The sequence below is a fragment of the Salmo trutta genome, chromosome 1, assembly GCF_901001165.1.
Source record: "Salmo trutta chromosome 1, fSalTru1.1, whole genome shotgun sequence".
Taxonomy (NCBI): domain Eukaryota; kingdom Metazoa; phylum Chordata; class Actinopteri; order Salmoniformes; family Salmonidae; genus Salmo; species Salmo trutta.
This window is the reverse complement of record NC_042957.1, coordinates 43,326,893-43,348,704: the sequence shown is the minus strand read 5'-3', so window position 1 is coordinate 43,348,704 and position 21,812 is coordinate 43,326,893. Positions and strand designations below refer to the sequence as shown.

Genomic DNA, 21,812 nt, shown 5'->3' with positions numbered 1-21,812 from the left:
GGAGTCGAAGGACACTGTGTACTGGCCCCCTTCTTAGGTGGGGGTTTTCGGCGGTTGGCATCCAACGTTGGTGCATTACCGCCACCTACTGTGCTGGAGTGTGTGCCAGAGACAGCGTTAGCCGCAACGGCAGTGGGCGTGGCATGTAGTAACCGCAGTCTGCAGATAGACATTATTGGAACACGTTGGTATCCGGTTGCTGAGCAACCGTTTGTTTGTCCAGATGAAACTAGTCAGTCAAAAGTTGCTAGCTCATGTCTAAATTCTCAAACTAAATACTGCAATTCCAACCACCAAATAGATTTTAAGCCTCAAAATACAACAACTTGCCTTGCTAACAGCTAAATATTTGTTTTTGATTTTGTTATTAAATTATATTTGAGGATCCCCGTGTTCTCATGGTTAATATTCTTATTTCCAACAACTAATGAGCATCTCCGCCGTAAATCTAGCGCATATTTGAATGTTGAGATTGCCGAAAGGCCAGTCTCTTTGGCAATGACAAAGAGTGTCAAGGAGTGGAATGTTAGCTAAAGAGACTGATACTCAGACTACCTCTCTCTCTCTCTGATTCCAAATTGGCACTGCAGACCAATCTCTTGCTCAGCTCATTCAACTACAATTTCACTTTTTCTTTTTAGTTTTTAAACAACTTGCATGTATTTCGTTTTTTTATTTTCTCTTTTTTTGTACAGACTCTTTCTTTCTATACACACACACATACACACAGTTGAAGTCGGAAGTTTACTTACACCTTAGCCAAATATATTTAAACTCAGTTTTTCACAATTCCTGACATTTAATCCTAGTAAGAATTCCCTGTTTTAGGCCAGTTAGGATCACCACTTTATTTTAAGAATGTGAAATGTCAGAATAATAGCAGAGTGATTTATTTCAGCTTTTATTTCTTTCATCACATTCCCAGTGGGTCAGAAGTTTACAAACACTCAATTAGTATTTGGTAGCATTGCCTTTAAATTGTTTAACTTGGGTCAAACCTTCTGGGTAGCCTTCCACAAACTTCCCACAATAAGTTGGGTGAATTTTGGCCCATTCCTCCTGACAGAGCTGGTGTAACTGAGTCAGGTTTGTAAGGTCTCCTTGCTCGCACACGCTTTTTCAGTTCTGCCCACAAATGTTCCGTAGGATTGAGGTCATGACGTAACCATAGGACATAACCTGAAAGGCCGCTCAGCAAGGAAGAAGCCACTGCTCCAAAACCGCCATAAAAAAAGCCAGACTACGATTTCCAACTGCACATGGGGACAAAGATGTTGTGGGGGTGCTTTGCTGCAGGAGGGACAGGTCCACTTCACAAAATAGATGGCATCATGAGGCAGGAAAATGATGTGGTTATATTGAAGCAACATCTCAAGACATCAGACAGGAAGTTAAAGCTTGGTCACAAATGGGTCTTCCAAATGGACAATGACCCCAAGCATACTTCCAAAGTTGTGGCAAAATTGCTTAAGGACAACACAGAGAAGGTATTGGATTGGCCATCACAAAGCCCTGACCTCAATCCTATATTGTGGGCGGAACTGAAAAAGCGTGTGCGAGCAAGGAGGCCTACAAACCTGACTCAGTTACACCAGCTCTGTCAGGAGGAAAGGGCCAAAATTCACCCAACTTATTGTGGGAAGCTTGTGGAAGGCTACCCGAAACGTTTGGTCAAAAGTTAAACAATTTAAAGGCAATGCTACCAAATACTAATTGAGTGTATGTAAACTTCTGACCCACTTGGAATGTGATAAAAGCTGAAATTAATCATTCTCTCTACTATTATTCTGACATTTCACATTCTTAAAATAAAGTGGTGATCCTAACTGACCTAAAACAGGGAATTTCTACTAGGATTAAATGTCAGGAATTGTGAAAAACTGAGTTTAAATGTATTTGGCTAAGGTAAGTAAACTTCCGACTTCAACATTACATACATACATTTAATTTAGATTTATTTTGTTTCATTCGCTTGTTACGTTTCATTTATTTTGTTTAACCCCAACGCATGTTTTCCATCCAAACTGGATATGGTATCCATCAATAGAGAGAGAAGGAGAAGGAAGCTGAGGGGGTTTCTGGAGGAGACACCTCCCTAAATGGGGAAGGTCCTAACCCCAGCCCTACTGGCCTCTCCACTGAGCCCCCTCAATCGCCCCGTTCTGAACACAGCCCAATCGAGGGGGCGTCCTGGTAAAGCTAGAAGTCTCCAGTAAGTACACAACGTCTTACTTCAGACCAAAGTCGCCAAAATTGTCCAATCAATTGGATGGATGCAGCCACAACATAGATACTCATCCTTGAAATGAAGGCCTAAATTCCCCTATTAAAAACATGCACTCACACATGCAGGCACCAGCGCAGCCAAACACACCCACCCACACAACATGTCCATAGGACTCCACACACTGTCAAGAGGGAGATTTGTATATATTTAACCACAAGAGGGCGTTAACACAAAGTCAAGAGCCTTTCAAACAACAGCATGACTGGTCCTGTGTTCAGTGATATGCACATCCTCTGTTCGACATACTACATTATGATGTCATCACATAAAAAGTACAATACTGGATTTGCTCTGATTTGACTTCCACTCATCCCAAATGGAGATTAAGCCTAGTCCTTGACTAGAATACATTTTTAATGGAAATTCTCCATTTAGAATACATTTTATTCCATGACTAAGCTTAATTAACGGGAAACTTGGCCCTGAAGGTTTACACACATACAACCCATGAATTATGGATAATTACACATGGACGATTTCACTCATCATTCTAGGTGCCCATGCTTGCCATTCACGCCTAATTTATCACTCCTGCAGATTGAAAGCCACAAATTGAGTTTCCGTGAGACGGCGAAGGCCCGCACCGACCACGGAGCGGAGATTGTCCCCGTGGAGATCATCACAGGCGGCTCACCCGCCCATCTTCTCAGCAACGTGTCGTCCCCCGGAAGCCAGAACATGACAGAGACGCCGCCGCTGTCCATGCTAGCCGACCAGGTCTCCGCCTCCCTCGCCAAGCAAGGCCTGTGATTCGACCACGTCCCTCCATGAAAAAAAAGCATTGTAAGTTACCAAGGGAACCAAGCGCGTCATAAAAAAAGAGAAACGAAGAGAAAAAAGAAACACCTCACTCAGTCTCTCCCTTCTTCCTTGAAATTCAAATTCGCTCGCAGGATTTGCCGACCGGGGATATCAGTCAGGGCAAAGTAATGAACAGCTGTTTATGGTCTTGATAGTTAGGTAGACACAGGTAATGAAAACATATACGTGAAAGAAAAGCAACATTATTCTATACCAATAAACTCGTAGCCAGGCCTTCTTATGAAGACATTTACCCTACTTTCCATTTAACAGTGCAATTAATTGGGCTGCTCAATTTGAACGCAAATGCTCGCATGAAAATATTGCGCATTGCCATGACTGTGGATGTTGGAATATGCTAATTTAGGCCTTAAAATGTGAAGTAGCCAAAGACTCAACTCTTTTTTTCTCAACTAGAAAAGGTCAGCTAAATTAAAGTGACACTGTACTATACCATTCAAACGATGTCAAGTGCCAAAAAGACCACTGCCCTTTCGTGCTTAAATCACTCCGATATTCCCCAGTTGAGAAATCCGCAAAGATTTATTTACGGGATTCTGAAATTCGAACGTAGTCGTAAACAGTTGCTGTGATGTAATGAATAGCGTGTAAGGAAGGCAAATTGACTCTGCCTTTGAGATGATTAAAATGGACATTGTTTGTGAAATTATAAAATAAACAATTTATGAAAAAACACCCAAAGTATTTGACTTAGAGTTAAAGCCCATGTCCGTTCAAAACATTTCAAGATCCCATTGCTGAGCAATTGAAAGCAATGAAGTAATCCATTAATTATGATTTAATGGAGTAATTGGGCTACATGGTGCATACAACGTCAATCAATTTGATAAGATTGCTAATTTGAAGTTAAGGGTTTTTTGTGTGTATGGTATAGTCTATGTGCCGGTATGTTGGTGGTATATCATCAATCCTATGTTTTTAGAAATGTATAAATGTCTATTGGGAATATATGGATTGATTCCTTATCATAAACATAGCTCGAATTTGCCACAGAGTTAGAAAGTGCCTACCAATGGCTTATAAATTCACTGCTCATATCTAGTCAACATTTCAGAATAGTTAACGGTACAACCATAACAAAACAAATACGGAACATTCATAACAAATTGTGATAATAGTATTTAATGAATGCATAAGAAATTCTTGCCTGGCTACCCAAACTTCTTGCTCCTGCCAAACGTCACACCCATGGACATTAGTTTCTTCTCAGCAGTGAGTCTGGATTTGAGTAACTCCCCTCCGATTTCTAGAATGAAAATCCATTCTAGACCATCTGATTGGTCCAGAGCCAGAACACACCTGGGTATAGGGTCGTTTTGAAAATTCGTCATTGGCTTTGATACTCTGATTGGTTAGAGATGACCCAATCGCTGATGACTTTTTGTACAACACCCCTCATTTTGTCACCACAAATGACTTGAATGATGGCTGTCTCCGACTGAAGTATATAGGAACGATAGAGCAGAGGAAGAATTCAGTTTGAGTGGTCAGGCAATAGAAATGCCACTGCATACCCACAACACACATGCCTAGACAATAGTGTTGATTTTCCCTGCATGAAATTCTAAAGCCTGACATAGGTTGCGCTCCAAATCTCTACCCTACTCCTGAAGTGTGCACTTGCACACTCCCTCTCTCTTGTCAAAGATGATCATCCCCTACCTACCCACAGCGCACTACTTACGTAGCGAATTTTAACTAAAGTAAATATTTCTTCGCAATGATCGAGCACCATTTTTTTTTAGTAGATCAAAACTTATGTTGCGCACTTTCTTTCCTACTAGTAGCCCTATTCTGTGGATGTAAGACATATTAAACTGATATTTACGAATGCTTGTAGATGCACCTGCTGACACCCCCTGTTATTCTTTTTTGTACTCCCTACCCTCACGATGCATTCTTGTTTTTGCAAGGTAGTTTTTACACACTGAAGTTCTCAAGTTGACCATTACATACATGTGTGGCAATGATAACTGTCTGGCTTTCCTCCTTATTCCTCATGGTCAACATTAACAATATGTACTGTGCTGAACATATATAAAGTGTGTTAAGCGGATTATATTAATTGTTACGATTGAACAAATCTATTCAAGGTAAGACATGCTTGCATATTAGCCCAAAAATACTAAAATCAAATGTTATATCACATACTTCATAAACAGATGTAGATTGTAGAACAGTGAAATGCTTACTTATGAGCACTTCCCAACAATGCAGAGAAAAATAATAATGATTAACGATAACTTGGCTATATACACAGGGTACCTGTACCGAGTCGGATGTGCAGGGGTACAAGGAAATTGAGGTATATTTGTACATATAGGTAAGGATACTAAGACTGATATTCACGTTAGTCCACATATCCTTTTAGACTGTTTTAGAGTATTGTAGGAAAGGTACCATAAAACAACCCTATGCACTTTGTGTGTGGTGAATGATGTTACGCAAAAGTGCAAGGCTTTTTCCCCCCCAAATGAGTCTTTTATTTTCGAAGCTGAAATGTCATATCACTCTTCTAGTTTTTCCAAGTAACCACATACAGTAAGTGAATCTGAAGTGGTTTACTATTCTGAAAGGACAGCATAACCTCAAGTTTATAATTCATTAAACGTTTTCTTAAATTGACTGACATTTTAAGCAAACTGATAATTGTACTGTAGTTAAATATGTCGTGACAAGAGGGGGAGAAAGTTGGTGCAAAGGGTGTTGTAGGCCTAGGACTTAATGTCATTTAACTTAAGGGAAAGAAAAGAACGTGGAAAAGACAGGGTAATTTGGGGCTTTTCAGTGTAGTAAATTACTTTCGCCTCTTAAAGGGCACAATGATACAAGTTATCTAGCTTCTCTCCATGATCCCATGTCCCGTTTTTGTTTCTCCTTCTCTGCTGAGTTTGCAGTTTTATCTTGACAGTCGTGATTGTCCTTATTGTGATGTGCATTTTATTAATATTTGGTTTACACTGATAACTTGTTGCTGTAAACGTGGATTAGGAAATAAAGTCAGTATTGGAACAGCAATGTTAAAGGTTTCTTCTTTCCGTTACATTTGTGAAGACACTAAGGAGTGGTGTTTCAAAGAATGACAGGGGTATTTCCTGTCAAACTTACCTTGTTTGTGAAATATGCGAGGGCTTTCCACATGTAGAATTTACAAGATCATAGGGAACACAAGGACACAGTTGATACAATATAATTCACTTTTATTTTGAGAAGCACAAACGCTGCCTGCCCGTCGGATTCGTCAATCATACACTTTTTTTTGCCTCTGCATAAAGAAAAGTGTTCAATATTTTGTACTTGTCGTGTCTTCTCCCTATACAATCAGGACAGCTACAGCCTGAACGTCAAACAGTTATTTACAAAATATACTTTTTGTACAAACTATTACATGCTAAAGGATATACCAGACTCACCCACCCCCATACACCACGTTGGAAAGTATGAAAATAGCCCAGACAATACAATATCTGTTTAACGCTAGTCAAACCTTCTTGTACATCGAAACAGTTTCTGGTGGGTCCTCTGAACCCCACTCGCAGACAAACCATAGTTGATCATGATTCATGACGGGGGGGGGACTTCTGTGAGGAGAAAGAAGAGATAGGGACAGGCATCGATGGTCCCTAGAAATTGAGTCAGGTTTGTCTTTTGATCTGTCTGGACCGACCAAGGGGACAGACTCCTATGGGAGAATGATTCAAAGGATTCACCAGTGAAGACCTCACGTTACCTCCTCGCAATGACAGACAGCAGAATCAAGGAAGCCGGTGAAGACAAAAATAAAGGCTCAACTGAACAGTGATCTGAAGGATTTTTCCTCCACACATTCTTATTTTTTTCTTAGACATGATTACAAACTAGCAGTAATTGGAACAAGAGCAGGGCATTGGTTGGGGCTAACATGTGGTTTTAACTCTGCTGGGGCAGAGCATGAATCAGACTTACAAAGTGACCAAGTAGAAACGGCCAGGTGGCAGGGAGGGTTGGTGAGATGGCCATGGTCAAAGTGACTCCACAACTGATAAATCCCTATATAGCCTCCTGTGTGATGGCCACAGCCTTCTGACTTAAAGTGACAAACATAAAAAGCCTTTTTAGATGGATAGATTAGTCTAGAGGTGTTCTGTACAATGCTCCACTTAATCTGCTGGGAGGGACACAGCAGGGGGTGCTGGGAACTAGGGCAGCTGACTGGGCAGATCTGGGCCGTGTTCAGTATGCACCAAACGGAATATAACGGGCAGGGACTACCTGGACTTGTGCACTTTTGAAAAAAACCATTACACAACATTTTCCATTTGTCTGCTCTAATGAACAACCCAAAGTTGGAGTTTTGTTTTGCATTGTTACATGAAAAGCATTTGACATTTGAACTCCCAATAAGACTCAGAGCTTGAGTGATTTTAATCCAATTGTGGAACTGCATTGACAATCCAACAGGTACATTGACATGATCTGCCTTGTGCAATTCCAAAAACAGTGACACAGGAACGAGATGAATTAGGTACGTTTACATATTTTTCCCTAATTTGTCTCATGTTCTCTTTTACTATACCAAGTGACATGCAAATTGCATGGCAATTATGCATTACAAGCTGGAAACATTGCATTGGATGTGAACTACGCCAACCCGTGTCAATAGCTAGGGTACAGAAATTTAAAATAGAGCGAATAATGAAGGGCCTTGATTCAAGATAAAGCCAAAATACTACATTCAAAAACATAGGAGCTTTCTTTGTAATTGGAACCTGACTGCACGCTTTAGTGATTTCTTGCACATTCTCCAAACCAATCAGAAAAGCGTGAAATAACCGCACGCACACAAAGAAAATGAAGACAGAAATCCAATATGCACACAGTTGAACACTCATATCAACTCCCTCCATTTCTATAGGATCATTCCTATGTAGGAAAGGTGATGCGTTTTTTTTCTGTCGTTATATTAGTTAACATATCCCACATGATTATTTGTTTCACTTTGGTTGGTTTGATTTATTCAAACTAGTGTATGTGTAATATCATATTGAGGGTGGTGTTACTTGCTGTGCTAAAATGATTTTATACACCGCCCACAACCACTTGTTCCATCAGTCTATGTGACGGGGTTGAAAGGAAATATCTTATTAAACCTATATGTATAAAACAACTACACCAATGCAGACAAACAGATGAACGAAAAGCACAGACAGACATCAAAGAAAATGGCAAGCTCAGATTACTACAACAGCTCTGTGAAACAAGTGCTTAAAGGAACATTTCAGGTTCACGCCAATTCTCTGGGGAGGGACAAATATTATTAGGTTGATTGAAGGGGACACAACATAACAAGCTATGACAACAAGGCATTGCTGTTTTTTGTTTTACTCACTCCATTTTAAACCGACATGGGGTGCGGAAAAGAAAGCTACAAAGGTACACACTCTGCCTGAGTGGCTGCTTAGCCCTCAGCCCATTGGCCCAGAAACAGGAAGCAACTCTATGCCCTGCTCATCACAAATTCAGCTTTCAGTTTAATTTCTCTCCTTTTTTCATTCACTTTTATATATATTTATTCATTTCAGTGACCAAGAAAAGAACAAAACGGATTTCTGACGGGGGTTCTCTGTCTATGTTCACTAAAAACTGTGAAAGAATTTGACTGATGTTTGAATATCAAACAACAGGAGTCCATTATTCCATTGTTGATGTAGTTCTTGTTTTGAGTCTTGTGAAAGAAAAAAGTGTTGAGTCCTTTATGCAGTGAGAGCCTTCGTTCATCGGTGGGAGGGTCTGGTGAGAGTGGTGGTGAGGGTGGTGGAGGGGGCATTCTGCTTACTGCTGTCGTCAGGGGGAAGGAGCGGCGAGGGGGGACCCCCGGTGTCGGACTCAGACCTGGACGAGCCCGTCTTGCAACCGGAGATGTGGCGCATGGTTCTATAGGGGCGCTCCTCGGCGTTCCCTGGCTGCTCCTCGGGCTCCGGCGGCGGGTCGCTCTCCAGGGGGAAGCTCCTCCGGTCCCACGGGTGTACTGGGATGGGAACCTGGAGAGGGAGAGAGGAAACTCCCGTCAGAGACTGGACAAGAACCACACCCCTTAACACAGGGCTATCACCCACTTATCACAAAGATGAATCGGTCTGTCTGTGTACATTTATCCCCCAAAGGCCTGGTGTCTTCTCATATATCCTCTACAATCTGCCACAGTATTCACAAAGACGGCATACACACTGATTAAACAGCTGAAGTGTGTGAACATGTGTATAGTACGGAAGTGTATGTGCTCTGGGGAGCCTACCAGTTCTTCGTAGGTGCCGTCAGGTGTGGAGCAGCGCGTGTCTTCGTTGGAGAGCAGGCGGTGGGAGTCCCTGGAGCCTATAGGGGTGTAGGAGTACCCTCCCGCTGTGTAACACCCTGGGGTGTAAGGGTAGGATAGCAGGTCGGGGCTGGCCGGGGAGCAGGGGGAGGCGGCGCTGCCGTAGTCCTGCATGGCGTGGAAGTGGGCTGTGTCTGGGGAGGAGGGTTGCGGCGTGGAGGGGTTGGTGCTGCTCAGTAGGGGAGTAGTGCGACCGTCCAACCGTCCACTGACATATGAACTGGAAGGGGGGGAGGGAGAGGGGAGTTAACTTGACATGGAGAACAGAAATTAAGTCTTCAGCTAGACTTCAATTGAACAGAAAGGAGAATAGCCTTAAGTAGAGAAACGTATCATCTAGATTCTAGAAGGTCAAATAAGGGCTGATTATATTTTTCCTGTTTCACCTAATGTACAAGAAGGTAACCTGTATGAGTGTAGGAATTGGAAATTCATTTTTTTATGCATATCCCAACTCCCCGAGACACCCTAGGAGAGTGGGGTCAAGGCCAGGGATCAGGGCGACGCTGGAGCAATTAGGGTTAAGTGCCTTGCTCAAGGGCACATCGGCAGATGTTTCACCTAATCCGCTCGGGGGTCTGAGAACCAGCGACCTGGCCCAGCACTCTTAACAGCTAGGCTATTTGCCAAGGTGTTCCCTGTGCTGCACTGCAGTATAACGTGCTGGATCAGGCTATTTTAGGCAGAAACGACAGTGCAAAAATGTCAAGTTTCTGAGATAAGAGAATCACAATCAATATGCAGCTCAGAACCTCATCTCTGCTCCAGATCACACCAAAAAGACTGATTCCTGGATGAATAAACAAATTAGAAAAACCTCCACATACACTGCTTCTTGGGGAGTGGGTGGATTAGGGTAGACCGTGGGGGGTGTTTTGGTGTGTGTTACTGACCGGCTGCCTCTCCTCTTGGCGATGGCGCTGGCCGTCCAGCTCCAGCGGGAACGCTCCTGGTCCTCGCAGGGCTGGTGCAGCTGGGAGAACGCAGTGTCTGTCAGGTCCTCAATCTGGGAGGGAAGAAGGGAGAGAGATCAGCACTCCAAGTTAGTGCTGTAACACTTGATGAATGCAGCTTGCGGTCAAACGTTGGTTTGGTTATTACCATTAAATGAATTGCATCAGAGCTATACGTTGAAAAGGGAGCAGTTATTTGGGGGTTGGTGGCAGCTCTACCTAGATGTTTGACATCTTTGGACAACACTGTGCAGCTGAATCATACTTCTGGTCTGCATCGGTAAACTACACCAATTGAGATTCTGGAAAGGTCATACCAAGAGAAAATCCTTTTTACCTCCTCAATGTCAGCCTCCTCAGCGATTGGCTTAGCACAAATGTCAACCTCTTTCCAACTGCAAAATGGAAGCCAGATAATTAATACATCAGTAATTCACCACCTGTGTGTGTGTTCAAGTGAGAGTACAGCTGATGTGCGTAGCTCTGGGCAGTCTCTCTTAAGCAGATTTAGGATCAGCTTACAGACCCCCAAATCATATCCTAACAATTGCTATTTGCCCTTCTGGACATATCTAGGATCAGCATTACAGTCCCATATCCTAACCGTTATAATCTATTAGATGGGGGAAATACCCAAACTATCTCTGGATCTGTGCTTAGCTTCCTGACTCTAGGCAACTTCCTCATGCTGATGTAGGCATGAGGAAGTTGACATTTTGTGTCTTGCGTACCTGGGGGTGAGGATCTCTTTGTACTGCAGTTTCTCCACACGGGTGGTGGCAGCCACAGACATGGGGATGACGATGTTGTTGATGTCAAAGGAGCTCTCTCCCCTCCTCCTGCGGATGGGCTGATGCTGTACGGGGTAGAAGGGGAGCAAGAAGGGGAGTAAGAAGGGGAGTAGTCACCATCAATCCAACTTCTAAAATACTTCTACAAATTACTTCACCATTATTGTTTCAATCAATCACACAGTACACGCATGCGCACACGGGTGTAAAGGCCAGATATGTGTGTATCGTACCGGGGTGCTGTTGTCCCTCAGGCTGCTGTTGAAGGAGGTGAAGGGCATGGAGCAGGTCTCTGAGGAGGCTGACAGCTGTCGGAGCAGGGAGCTGTGGGTGGGGAGCCCAGCAGATAGAGAATGGCACAGACTGCCCCCATCCAGATACAGCTTAGGGGTGGCTGAGGAGAGAGAGAGTATGGGGGAAGAGAGAGAGCGAGAGTAGAGAAAATCATATTAAATACACTGGAATCCTCCAGACTGGTTGATATACATCCATCTCTCAAGTATTCGAGCCTTAAAAATTCAGTAACTGACACTGGATAAAATGGATACTGAATAAAGATGAACCTTCTAAAAAGTTTAAGTGATATGGAAAGGGTCAAATGTAGAGTGAAAAACAGTGGAAGCGGTGTGACAATTACCCTTCAGAACTAGTTTGAGCTGCTCAAGCTATGAGACAGGTGTTGAGGGAGGGAGAGGGAAAGATAGAGACAGAAAGAAAGAGAGGAAAATAAATAGACTGTAGGCAACTTACTGTCCATACTGTCCAGTGACAGTGAGTGTTGTCGGGGTCTCTTACGTGCGTTGCTCTTGTCGTAGGGCCCGTGCCCCTGCTCCCCTCGGTAGTGGGGGCGGCCCTCCAGCTTGGTGGACCCCAGCAGGCTGTCCAGGTGCTGCCTGTGTAGCTTCTCTGAACGCACCTTGTGATGGGACAGGCCTGGGGAGTGGGTAGAGCAACATGGGGGGGTTAGGCAGTGTGTATATTTTTGCGCGCACACACACACACACAGGGATATATTGTCTATTATATGAATATATTTTCTACAACCAGTCAATAATATATATATATATATATATATATATATATATATATATATATTATATTGACTGGTTGTAGAAAATTAACACTGTTGGACAAAATCAGAAATATATATATATATATATATATATATATATGATTTTGTCCAACAGTGTTAATTGACTGTAAAAAAAATCCTCAGAAAGTAGACCCCACCACGACACTAAAGCGGTCATATTTTCGTCAAGGTCTGTGGGTCTGCGTGAGAGTAAAAATGCGAACAAAACTGGCTTAGAAATGTACATTTTAACATTGTGCTGCAGAACTCTGGAGAGCACTGAGCATCAATTATGTAACGTCGTAATGAAATTATTATCAGTGTATCACGCTCCACCCATCAGTGCTCTCTGAATAGGGCCCATGCATTCTAAGCAGAAAACTACCTAAGCTTCTTTATCAATCACACTGAGAGGAAAGCGCTTTGTCATTTAGACAGCTGAGTCACTGTATTTACCAGGAAATGCTGGGCCACACACTCACACCTGAATACTACAGAGTACCAAACAAAAGAAACGCTTGTTATGTAGGACTGTGAAATTTCAGGCTGGTGGGGCCTCGTGCTTTTCACGTTGTTACACAAGTATATAAACCGCCAATACTGATCAGATCTCTAAGAGCTTGCAAAACTAAGAGATCCTTCCTACACGTCACCTTACAGTGTACATTTGGGTCTGTTGCGTTACACAACATTTAAGGTGTAGAAAATGAACATGCTTAGGGACAAATGGCTATACGAGCCTTCCCTACTGGGAGGCAATACCCCGGTGCTTGGCTGAAAGTCTAAGGCTTTTAGAGGTGATGAGCCCATATCGAGGGAGTTGGTCATTTTGTGTTCGTCTTTGGAGGTGAACAGGCTTTACTTACGGACTGTGGAGAGGAGGGAGTTGGTCATCTTGTGTTTGTCTTTGGAGGTGAAGGAGGCGGAGGGGTCGTGAGGGCGTCCCACGGAGAGCTTGTGTTTCAGGGAGAGCTTCTTCAGGGGTTTCATCTTCTCCAGGGGCCGGCTGTTCCAGTGGGACTTTAGGACGCGCTGCAAGTGCAGACTCATCGTCACGTCTGCATACACACACGGGGGGGTTAGCAACAGATAATAACTTTGTTTTTTTATCATCTTTATAAGCTCTCTAAAACTATGCTGTTTATGACTTACGCTTCATTGATAATTCATTGTCCATATAGTTCGGCTGATCATTATCTTTTCCTTGCGTTTTACATTGTATGACATCAAATGTTGTGTTTGTTTCTGCACATGTACCAAGATGTTCAAATAAACCTACACCTAAACAGGGCACATTGGCCCGGCCAAATAGAAAGAAAGCACCGGTCAGGTATCGAGAACTGTATAGACGTAGATTCTAGGGGGACTACAGATCAGATCAAACTTGTAAAAAACGACAAACCCCATCAACCGTGCACTATTAAAAAGGCCAACGCCATTGTGGGTGCCAGCTACAGCAGCCATATTGGACCCCTCGCTACCACCTTCAGACAGACAGTAGCAGTGCATGGTCATAGACTGCATTGCCTTTTCAACCACCAACCATCCCCTCTCTCACCAGTTGACCTACTTGACTGCACCATCCATCTCCAGCCAGTCCTTTATACCTCATTACGCTGCAGACTTTTGAAGCTTTCACATCTCTCAGGCCTAGCTAGCTAGCTAGCTAGCTAGCTAGCTAGCTCCTCTCATGTGGAAAAGGCACATCTGGGACTGCGAGAGAGGGGGAGGGTGGATGCATTGAGCAGCAGTGCTTTGACAGAGCGTCAGAGTGGATTTCTCACTCAATCCACCAGGGGGAGGACTTCAGCAGGTCCAGACTGGAAGCTCTAGAAGACCCTCCACCCCTGCTGACCCCCCTGAGGATTTGGCCTGCTTTCATCCTGCTCTCTACATACTATTTCCCCTTGCCTTTAATCTTAGCACTGGCAGGCCCACATTACAGGCCCAGCCACAGGCCTTTACTACAGCAGTAGAGAAGTGTGGGAGGGAGCCCACAGGTGGAAATCAGAGTCAGAATGAAATACACGCTACATGATATGTATGGAACAATGACCCTTGATTGGATTGAAGCTGGTGGTGCTGCAAGTTCTCGATAGGTCAAAGCTACAGCTCAAATTCCGCCTAGAAAATAGTCTATATAAAATGGGGTGCGCCTAAGTATTCCATACTGGATCTTTATCACTTATAAACCAACTATGCTGCTCCACTACCCAGCAAGCACAGAATGGCACAGCAACCCCTGTCCCTTGTTAGCCAACCCTTGACCCAGGGCATGACGAGGTCGGAGCTACTTACAACAGAGAGAAAAGATGTGGTGCACCTAGCTACTAGGCGTACCCTGTTTTAATGCAATGTTGTCTCCGGCTGGAGCAGCTTTGGATGATGTTTATGATCAAATCAATTCAAATCAATCCAGCCATCAACCAACCAACCAATCTTACCGTCTGAGAGGGAGAGGATGGGGTGCACGCAGGGGTCGAACTGGGACAGCCTCTCCAGTAGAGGGCGCTCGTACTGGACGTCAGAGGAGGAGAGGGTGCGGCCGCCACACGTCATACACTGGGGGTTGACCTCGCAGCCGCAGCGAGGACTCGGTACGCACAGCCTCTGGCCCTGGAGAAGAGAGGCAGGGAGGGGGAAGGAAAGTGGGATGATTCTTTAAACATATTTAACCAGGTAGGCCTGAGTAATTGAGTCTGAGTACAAATTCTCAATGCAATAACAAGCGTGTAATATCCAGACACATGGGGAACATGTAAACAACAGAGGTAGACCGTCTCTGACGGAGCTCGGATAAAACTAGTCATCATATTCCTGTTCCAACAACAACATACTGTTGCACAACAGCAATGAAACCGCTCAAACATGGGAACTTTCTACAACGCCTGCCTTCTTGTAAGGCAATCAAAAAAGGCAATCAAAAATCGGACCAGATTCAAATTGTTTAAGAAATAAAACATGCATAGATGGCAATAAAAGCTAAGCGAATGGTGCTATAGTGTAGGCGAAGCCTTTTGAAACTGCAGCGGTGCTGGTTTAATAAGATAAGCCAGAGTTCCTGTTTAGTTTATGGCTTTAACAACTATCTGAAATACTAGGAGCTGAGAGGACAGCTTGTTCACAGCGCGTTCCCGTTATGGCGGCGTTTCCTGTTACTGAACAGAGTAGGAGTGTTGATCTAGGATAAGTCCCCCCCGTCCCCGTCCAGTCAAACCTTTTTGAATTGTGGGTTTCTGTCAGGCAGCTCCTTCTAGTCGGGAAATATAACAACACGTCTGCTTTTAATAGAACACGAGTCAGCAGCATTCAGCCCTACCTGTGTCGTTGGAAACTAGCCACCTGTTCCAAGGCCACTTTGCATGAAGGTATAGACCTCTTTGGAGAATGCAGAGGTAGAAGACATGTAGACTATATACACACACACACACCGAGGGTATGAGAGTTCTAATGCACATCCTTAAATGTACTGGCGTGGAGGGCTGGCGGTCACTCATCACTAAACCTTATGCTGTAGTTTGTTAATGTACTCACGTGCACTCCCCACATGTAATCACACTTAATGCTAGTACAAACACAGATGCTCGCATGTCCTTTCACACTTGTAACTCAAGACACACACAGACCGGCATACATTCACTTTTTTAGCCACTTGTCCTTTGGACAAGTAGGACTGATTTTGTACTTATCCGAAAGCTCAAGTCACTTGTCCCCCAAATAATTATGGTCTGTAACACCATGGGCCAAAAGGGTGACTTGATGCAAGGAATCACTTTACAAAATACAATTACCATTATTATTACCATACAGAGAATCACAAAAATGTAGGCTACCCTCTGCCAACAGGCTTCTTTGCATATTCAAGCCCGTCTGAAAATAGAACACTGCCCCTTTAAGGCTCTCCTGGAGGATGGTTGGCCAAAAACATATTACAACTAAAAACTTTGTCTTTATAACATACTTTTCTAATTTAATGAATCAGGGATCAAATGGCTAAGGTTGGCTACCTCAAAGCAAGGTAACTAACAAATACATGTTTATCTGCATTGTAAGGCTAAAATATTCAGGTTTCAGTGGAGATCTATTGACAGCATTGGGAATAATTTCTCATTTGGGCTAGGTCAAATCATACAAATATTTTAACGCTGTCAGAATGATATGGCCAATGCTTAATATAGCTTTTCAAATGTGTCAGATTTATTTCTCAACTCTCAATTTTGAGTGAGGCGGTTTCACAATAGGAGTATTACACCCGTTCATTATTCACGACGAGTGCTGGTGGAATGTTTTTTTTTTAGGACATCGGTCTTGACAATGACATTAATAGATGTAGCTTTTAGATAAATATTTAACTACTGAGATAACTAGCCAGGCGACACGATATGTTTTGAATTGGCTCTCTAGTTTAATTGGTTGTCTATCATTATTTTATAGGCCTACCTGCTGTAATGTCTCCCTCTCTCTCCTCGGGCCCAATCAAACAGGAACAAACCAGGTGATGCCCACGCCATGACTTTTCAAGGATTTTCATGACCATATTAACCCTGTTTGCTGACCAAAAATACCTGGGCAAATAACTCACTAACTAGCAAGGAATATGAAGAAATGTACAAACGTGGCTACATGCAGCTCTGATCTCAAAAGTGATGGACAGACCCAGCCTTTCAATGCAATATAATCATATTCTGATGCGCTCTGCATAAATTGGGAGAACAGTGCACAACAACGCATGTGGAGGATACTCTGGTCCAATTCTGATGTGAGTAATTGTTTGATACTGTGACTTGTGTGATTTTATTTACTTGTCCATCCAATATTCTATATTCTGCTTATATTCAGTATTCTATATTCTGCTTGTCTCACATACCGGACAAGCGTTAATGTGGAGCCGTGAACAAATATATATATACACACACACACACACACACACCAATCCACCACCCATGAGTAAAAGGACACACATTGCAGATAGCATATCCATATAAACACACACAGACAAAAATCAGTAGTCTGTAGTTCAAGGACACTGACAGTCAGTCATACTAGCAAACAATACACCCAGTAAACAACAAAATGAGCTGAAAACACACAGAATGACAATGTAGCAGTGAAAGCGTACATTAACAGTAAAGCACAAACACACACACAAACAAACCTTGCGGTTGAGGTTGGTGACGGTGCCGGGCCTGACGAGGCGTCGTCTCTTACAGCTGAGGAGGGGGCGTGTGCGGGCCGCCACACACGTGTCGTCCTGAGGGGAGCACGGGAGCTGAGACGAGGGCAGGCTCTGCTGCTGCTTCCTCAGCTGCTCCTCCAGGTCAGAACACTCTGGAGAACCAGGCCGCAGGCTGGAGGGAGGGACAGTCACTCATCAATATTACACTACACGAAAGAAGAAACCCTGTGAACAGCAGTTTTATTTTATTTTTATTTCACCTTTATTTAACTAGGCAAGTCAGTTATTTTCAACGACGGCCTAGGAACAGTGGGTTAACTGCCTTGTTCAGGGGCAGAACGACAGATTTGTACCTTGTCAGCTCGGGGATTCGAACTTGCAACCTTTCGGTTACTAGTCCAACGCTCTAACCACTAGGCTACGCTGCCGCCCCAGTGAATCTAGATCTGACAAATGTTAGCGCTGAGTCCATTAATGCTTTTTGAGGTCGGTTTCGATTATTTGGGTTGAATGCTGTAACACTGAAATAACACAATACAAGTCCCATTAATGGTAGTGACTGCCCATCACCACACCACTACCCATTATTACTTATCACTTATTAACCATGATTTATTCACATTACTTTAATAAAATATTTCAGTTGTGTATATTTGATGACTTTATTTAATTCCAAGTCATCATCAGTTATCATCTCATCTCTATAGAGCCAATGCTTTCTGACAAAAAAACCCCACTATTTTGTAGTTCTTCAACGTAAATAAGGCATACTTTTATGACTGCTGAATATCAACTACAGTGGGGGAAAAAAGTATTTGATCCCCTGCTGATTTTGTAAGTTTGCCCACTGACAAAGAAATGATCAGTCTATAATTTTAATGGTAGGTTTATTTGAACAGTGAGAGACAGAATAACAACAAAAAAATCCAGAAAAATGCATGTCAAAAATGTTATAAAATGATTTGCATTTTAATGAGGGAAATAAGTATTTGACCCCCTCTCAATCAGAAGGATTTCTGGCTCCCAAGTGTCTTTTATACAGGTAACGAGCTGAGATTGTATTTTTGATAGAGATGCCCTAGAAGGACAACAAATTGTCAGACAGGGCACTTCCTGCATGGAATCTTCTCAGGTTTTTGCCTGCCATATGAGTTCTGTTATACTCACAGACACCATTCAAAGGTTTAGAAACTTCAGAGTGTTTTCTATCCAAATCTACTAATAATATGCATATTCTAGTTTCTGGGTCAGAGTAGTAACCTGTTTAAATTGGGTACGTTTTTTATCCGGCCGTGAAAATACTGCCCCCTATCCCAAACAGGTTAAAATTATAGACTGATCATTTCTTTGTCAGTGGGCAAACGTACAAAATCAGCAGAGGATCAAATACTTTTTTCCCCTCACTGTATCAAATCACTTAGATAATGTATTTTCAGGTAGTGATACCTAGCGAAGCAACAGCTGCTCTCTATATCCCCTCACAATCGTGCATTCTTCTGCCTCTTCCGTAGCAGGCATAAAAGAAAGAGACCGGACAAGTAGACGTACAATGGATTATGCTCATTGTAGTTAATTACCACGTTTATGAGCTAAACTATGTAGAATATTGGCCTGTTGGAAACTACAACTCCCTACAACATCACACAGTTCAGGCTGGATCTGATTTATCTCTAGAGAAATAGTGCCATGTGCACATTGAGCTCACAGAATATAACTGAACAAAATGGAACTCAAATAATTGAACCGATCGGTCAACTAGTTTAACTTGTCTGGGCTAGGGGGCAGTATTTTCACGGCCGGATGAAAAACGTACCCAATTTAAACAGGTTACTACTCTGACCCAGAAACTAGAATATGCATATTATTAGTAGATTTGGATAGAAAACACTCTGAAGTTTCTAAAACTTTGAATGGTGTCTGTGAGTATAACAGAACTCATATGGCAGGCAAAAACCTGAGAAAAGTTCAAGCAGGAAGTGGAAAGTCTGAGAATTGTAGTTATTTTGATTCTCTATCGAAGCTACAGTGTCTGTGGAGTGACGTTGCACTTCCTAAGGCTTCCATTGGCTGTCTAAAGCCTTCAGAAAGTGGTTTGAGCATTCTCCTGTCACTGGGCAGAGTATAGGAGCTCATTCACTGAGTGGTCTGCCTGGCAACAAAGGGATTGGATATGTGCAGTCACACGAGCACGCCGTTCCTTCTTTTTCTTCTTGAATGAATATGCTATTGTCCGGTTGGAATATTATCGCAATTCTACGTTAAAAATACCATAAAGACTGATTTTAAACAGCGTTTGACATGCTTCTAAGTACGGTAATGGAACATTGACTTTTCGTCTCTCGTTCCGTGCTCGCGTGTTATGCCTTTGGATAAGTGATCTGTACGCACAAACAAAACGGAGGTATTTGTACATAAATATGGATTATTTCGAACAAAAACAACATTTCTTGTGGAAGTAGCAGTCCTGGGAGTGCATTCTGACGAAGATCAGCAAAGGTAATACAATATTTCTAATACTAATTCTGAGTTTAGGTTGCCCCGAACTTGGCGGGTGTCTGAATAGCTCACCGTGATGGCTGAGCTATGTACTCAGAATATTGAACAATGTGCTTTCTCCGTAAAGCCATTTTAAAATCTGACACAGCGGTTGCATCCAGGGGTAGTCTATCTATAATTCTTAAAATAATTGTTATATATTTTGTCAACGTTTATGATGAGTATTTTTGTAAATTGATGTGCACATTCACCGGACGTTTTGGTGGGAATACATTTTCTGAACATCACGCGCCAATGTAAAATGCTGTTTTTGGATATAAATATGAACTTTATCGAACAAAACATACATGTATTGTGTAAAATAATGTCCTAGGAGTGTCATCTGATGAAGATCGTCAAAGGTTAGTGCTTCATTTAGCTGTGTTTTGGGTTTTATTGACACATGTCCTTGCTTGGAAAATGGCCGTGTGATTATTTTTGTCTATGTACTCTCCTTACATAATCTAATGTTTTGCTTTCGCTGTAAAGCCTTTTTGAAAATCGGACAATGTGGTTACATCAAGGAGAAGTGTATTTTTAAAATGGTGTAAAATAGTTGTATCTTTGAGAAAGTTGAATTATGACATTGTTGTTTTTGTATTTGCCGCCCTGATATTTCAATGGCTGTGTCCCGCAGGTGGGACGCTAGCGTCCCTCCTAGCCCATAGAAGTAAAAAAACAGAAAATTCAGTTAGTCGCTCAACACTAATAAAAATGGACAATCTATGTCTATAGACCCATGACATAAGCTGGAGGGAAGATCACTTATCAACACTGAAATACATGACTCTGTATATTACTACTACTACGACTGATAATGTTCATAATGATAATTCTGGATTTATCTTTTCACTGTCCATCTAGTAGCTTTATTTGGTAGGTCTCAATGTAACAGCATGGGGGAAAACTCCCATCCCATTTATAAGGAGTGTGAATACGTATTACTCGGTGACAGAATGATTATTCCAGTCACAGTTTTGCATTCCACTAGAGGAAAAAGGCTGCAGCATGAACACATGTACGTACAAGCTTGTACAGTGCTGTGTGTACAAACCCTGTAGTATGTTTGGGAAGAACAGTGAGCAGCTGCAATTCCCACATGGATCATGTCCCCTCACACACACACACCCCTTTGTCCAGACGGAGTGGTTGGCATAGAGGCCGCCTTACTGAAAGTACACACACCTAGTGGACGGGTAAAGAGGTTTCATTTCATCGCGTCGTACCTGTTGATGATCCCGTTGACCCGTCTCCCGAACGCGCAACCTTTCCTCAGGCCTGTTTCCACGGAGACCGTTCCGGGACCTTCCGCCCCACCGTCTGAGCCACACTCCTGGAACCAAAGACAAGGTTGGCACGGCTAACATGGAACTCCCCTTCGAAACTCTCTCCCAACCCACCCTCCTCAACTTCATTCCACTACAGCCTAGCCCAGAACAGTTGAATGACCTCCTAGTGAAATCCTCGGGCCACAACTGAATGGATAGAAAGGTCAACACTACTTGGCATGACAAAGACCACCACTGTTTCGGGACCTCCCCCTCCTCACCCATTCTCTTCCCGAGATAGTAGTCCCTCTCCCCTCCCTCCCTCCCTCCCTCCCTCCCTCCCAACTCCCGGGGGCTGGTTGGGGTTCTGTGGGGGAGTCTTGTTCCCATCTCTCTATTTTGGGCACAGTGCCAGTGTGCCATCTTGAGCGGTGTCTTCTCTCCCTCCCTCTTCTCTTTCTCCCCTGAACTGGTAGGGAGGGACCACACTAAGTGGAAAAGTCGCATTTGATTCTTTCTCTATGAAAACAGCACGACTTAAGAGGTTGTCAGCACT

General features: G+C 43.0%; 2 protein-coding genes across 8 annotated transcripts in view; one reads left to right on the top strand and one right to left on the bottom strand.

Annotated features, from left to right (window-relative positions):
- The window catches only part of LOC115196447 (microtubule-associated protein tau), a 45,613-nt gene extending 39,486 nt beyond the window's left edge, over positions 1-6,127 (top strand). For 4 of the 5 annotated variants that reach the window (XM_029757306.1, XM_029757322.1, XM_029757316.1 and 1 more), the window contains one exon: positions 2,825-6,127. In XM_029757306.1, coding sequence (XP_029613166.1) covers positions 2,825-3,037 — 213 coding nt within the window. In that variant the 3' untranslated portion in view covers positions 3,038-6,127. Of the gene's footprint in view, positions 1-2,047; positions 2,213-2,824 lie in introns of all 5 variants that reach the window. The other variant, XM_029757297.1, reaches the window with a different exon arrangement.
- A 165-nt stretch (positions 6,128-6,292) lies between these two features.
- The window catches only part of LOC115196430 (KAT8 regulatory NSL complex subunit 1), a 72,645-nt gene continuing 57,125 nt past the window's right edge, over positions 6,293-21,812 (bottom strand). For all 3 annotated transcript variants that reach the window (XM_029757262.1, XM_029757276.1, XM_029757271.1), the window contains 11 exons: positions 21,215-21,321; positions 17,433-17,625; positions 14,722-14,893; positions 13,144-13,335; positions 11,956-12,138; positions 11,439-11,599; positions 11,146-11,270; positions 10,752-10,809; positions 10,355-10,467; positions 9,384-9,681; positions 6,293-9,129 (listed from right to left, as the gene is read on the bottom strand). In XM_029757262.1, coding sequence (XP_029613122.1) covers positions 8,863-9,129; positions 9,384-9,681; positions 10,355-10,467; positions 10,752-10,809; positions 11,146-11,270; positions 11,439-11,599; positions 11,956-12,138; positions 13,144-13,335; positions 14,722-14,893; positions 17,433-17,625; positions 21,215-21,321 — 1,869 coding nt within the window. In that variant the 3' untranslated portion in view covers positions 6,293-8,862. The remainder of the gene's footprint in view (positions 9,130-9,383; positions 9,682-10,354; positions 10,468-10,751; positions 10,810-11,145; positions 11,271-11,438; positions 11,600-11,955; positions 12,139-13,143; positions 13,336-14,721; positions 14,894-17,432; positions 17,626-21,214; positions 21,322-21,812) is intronic.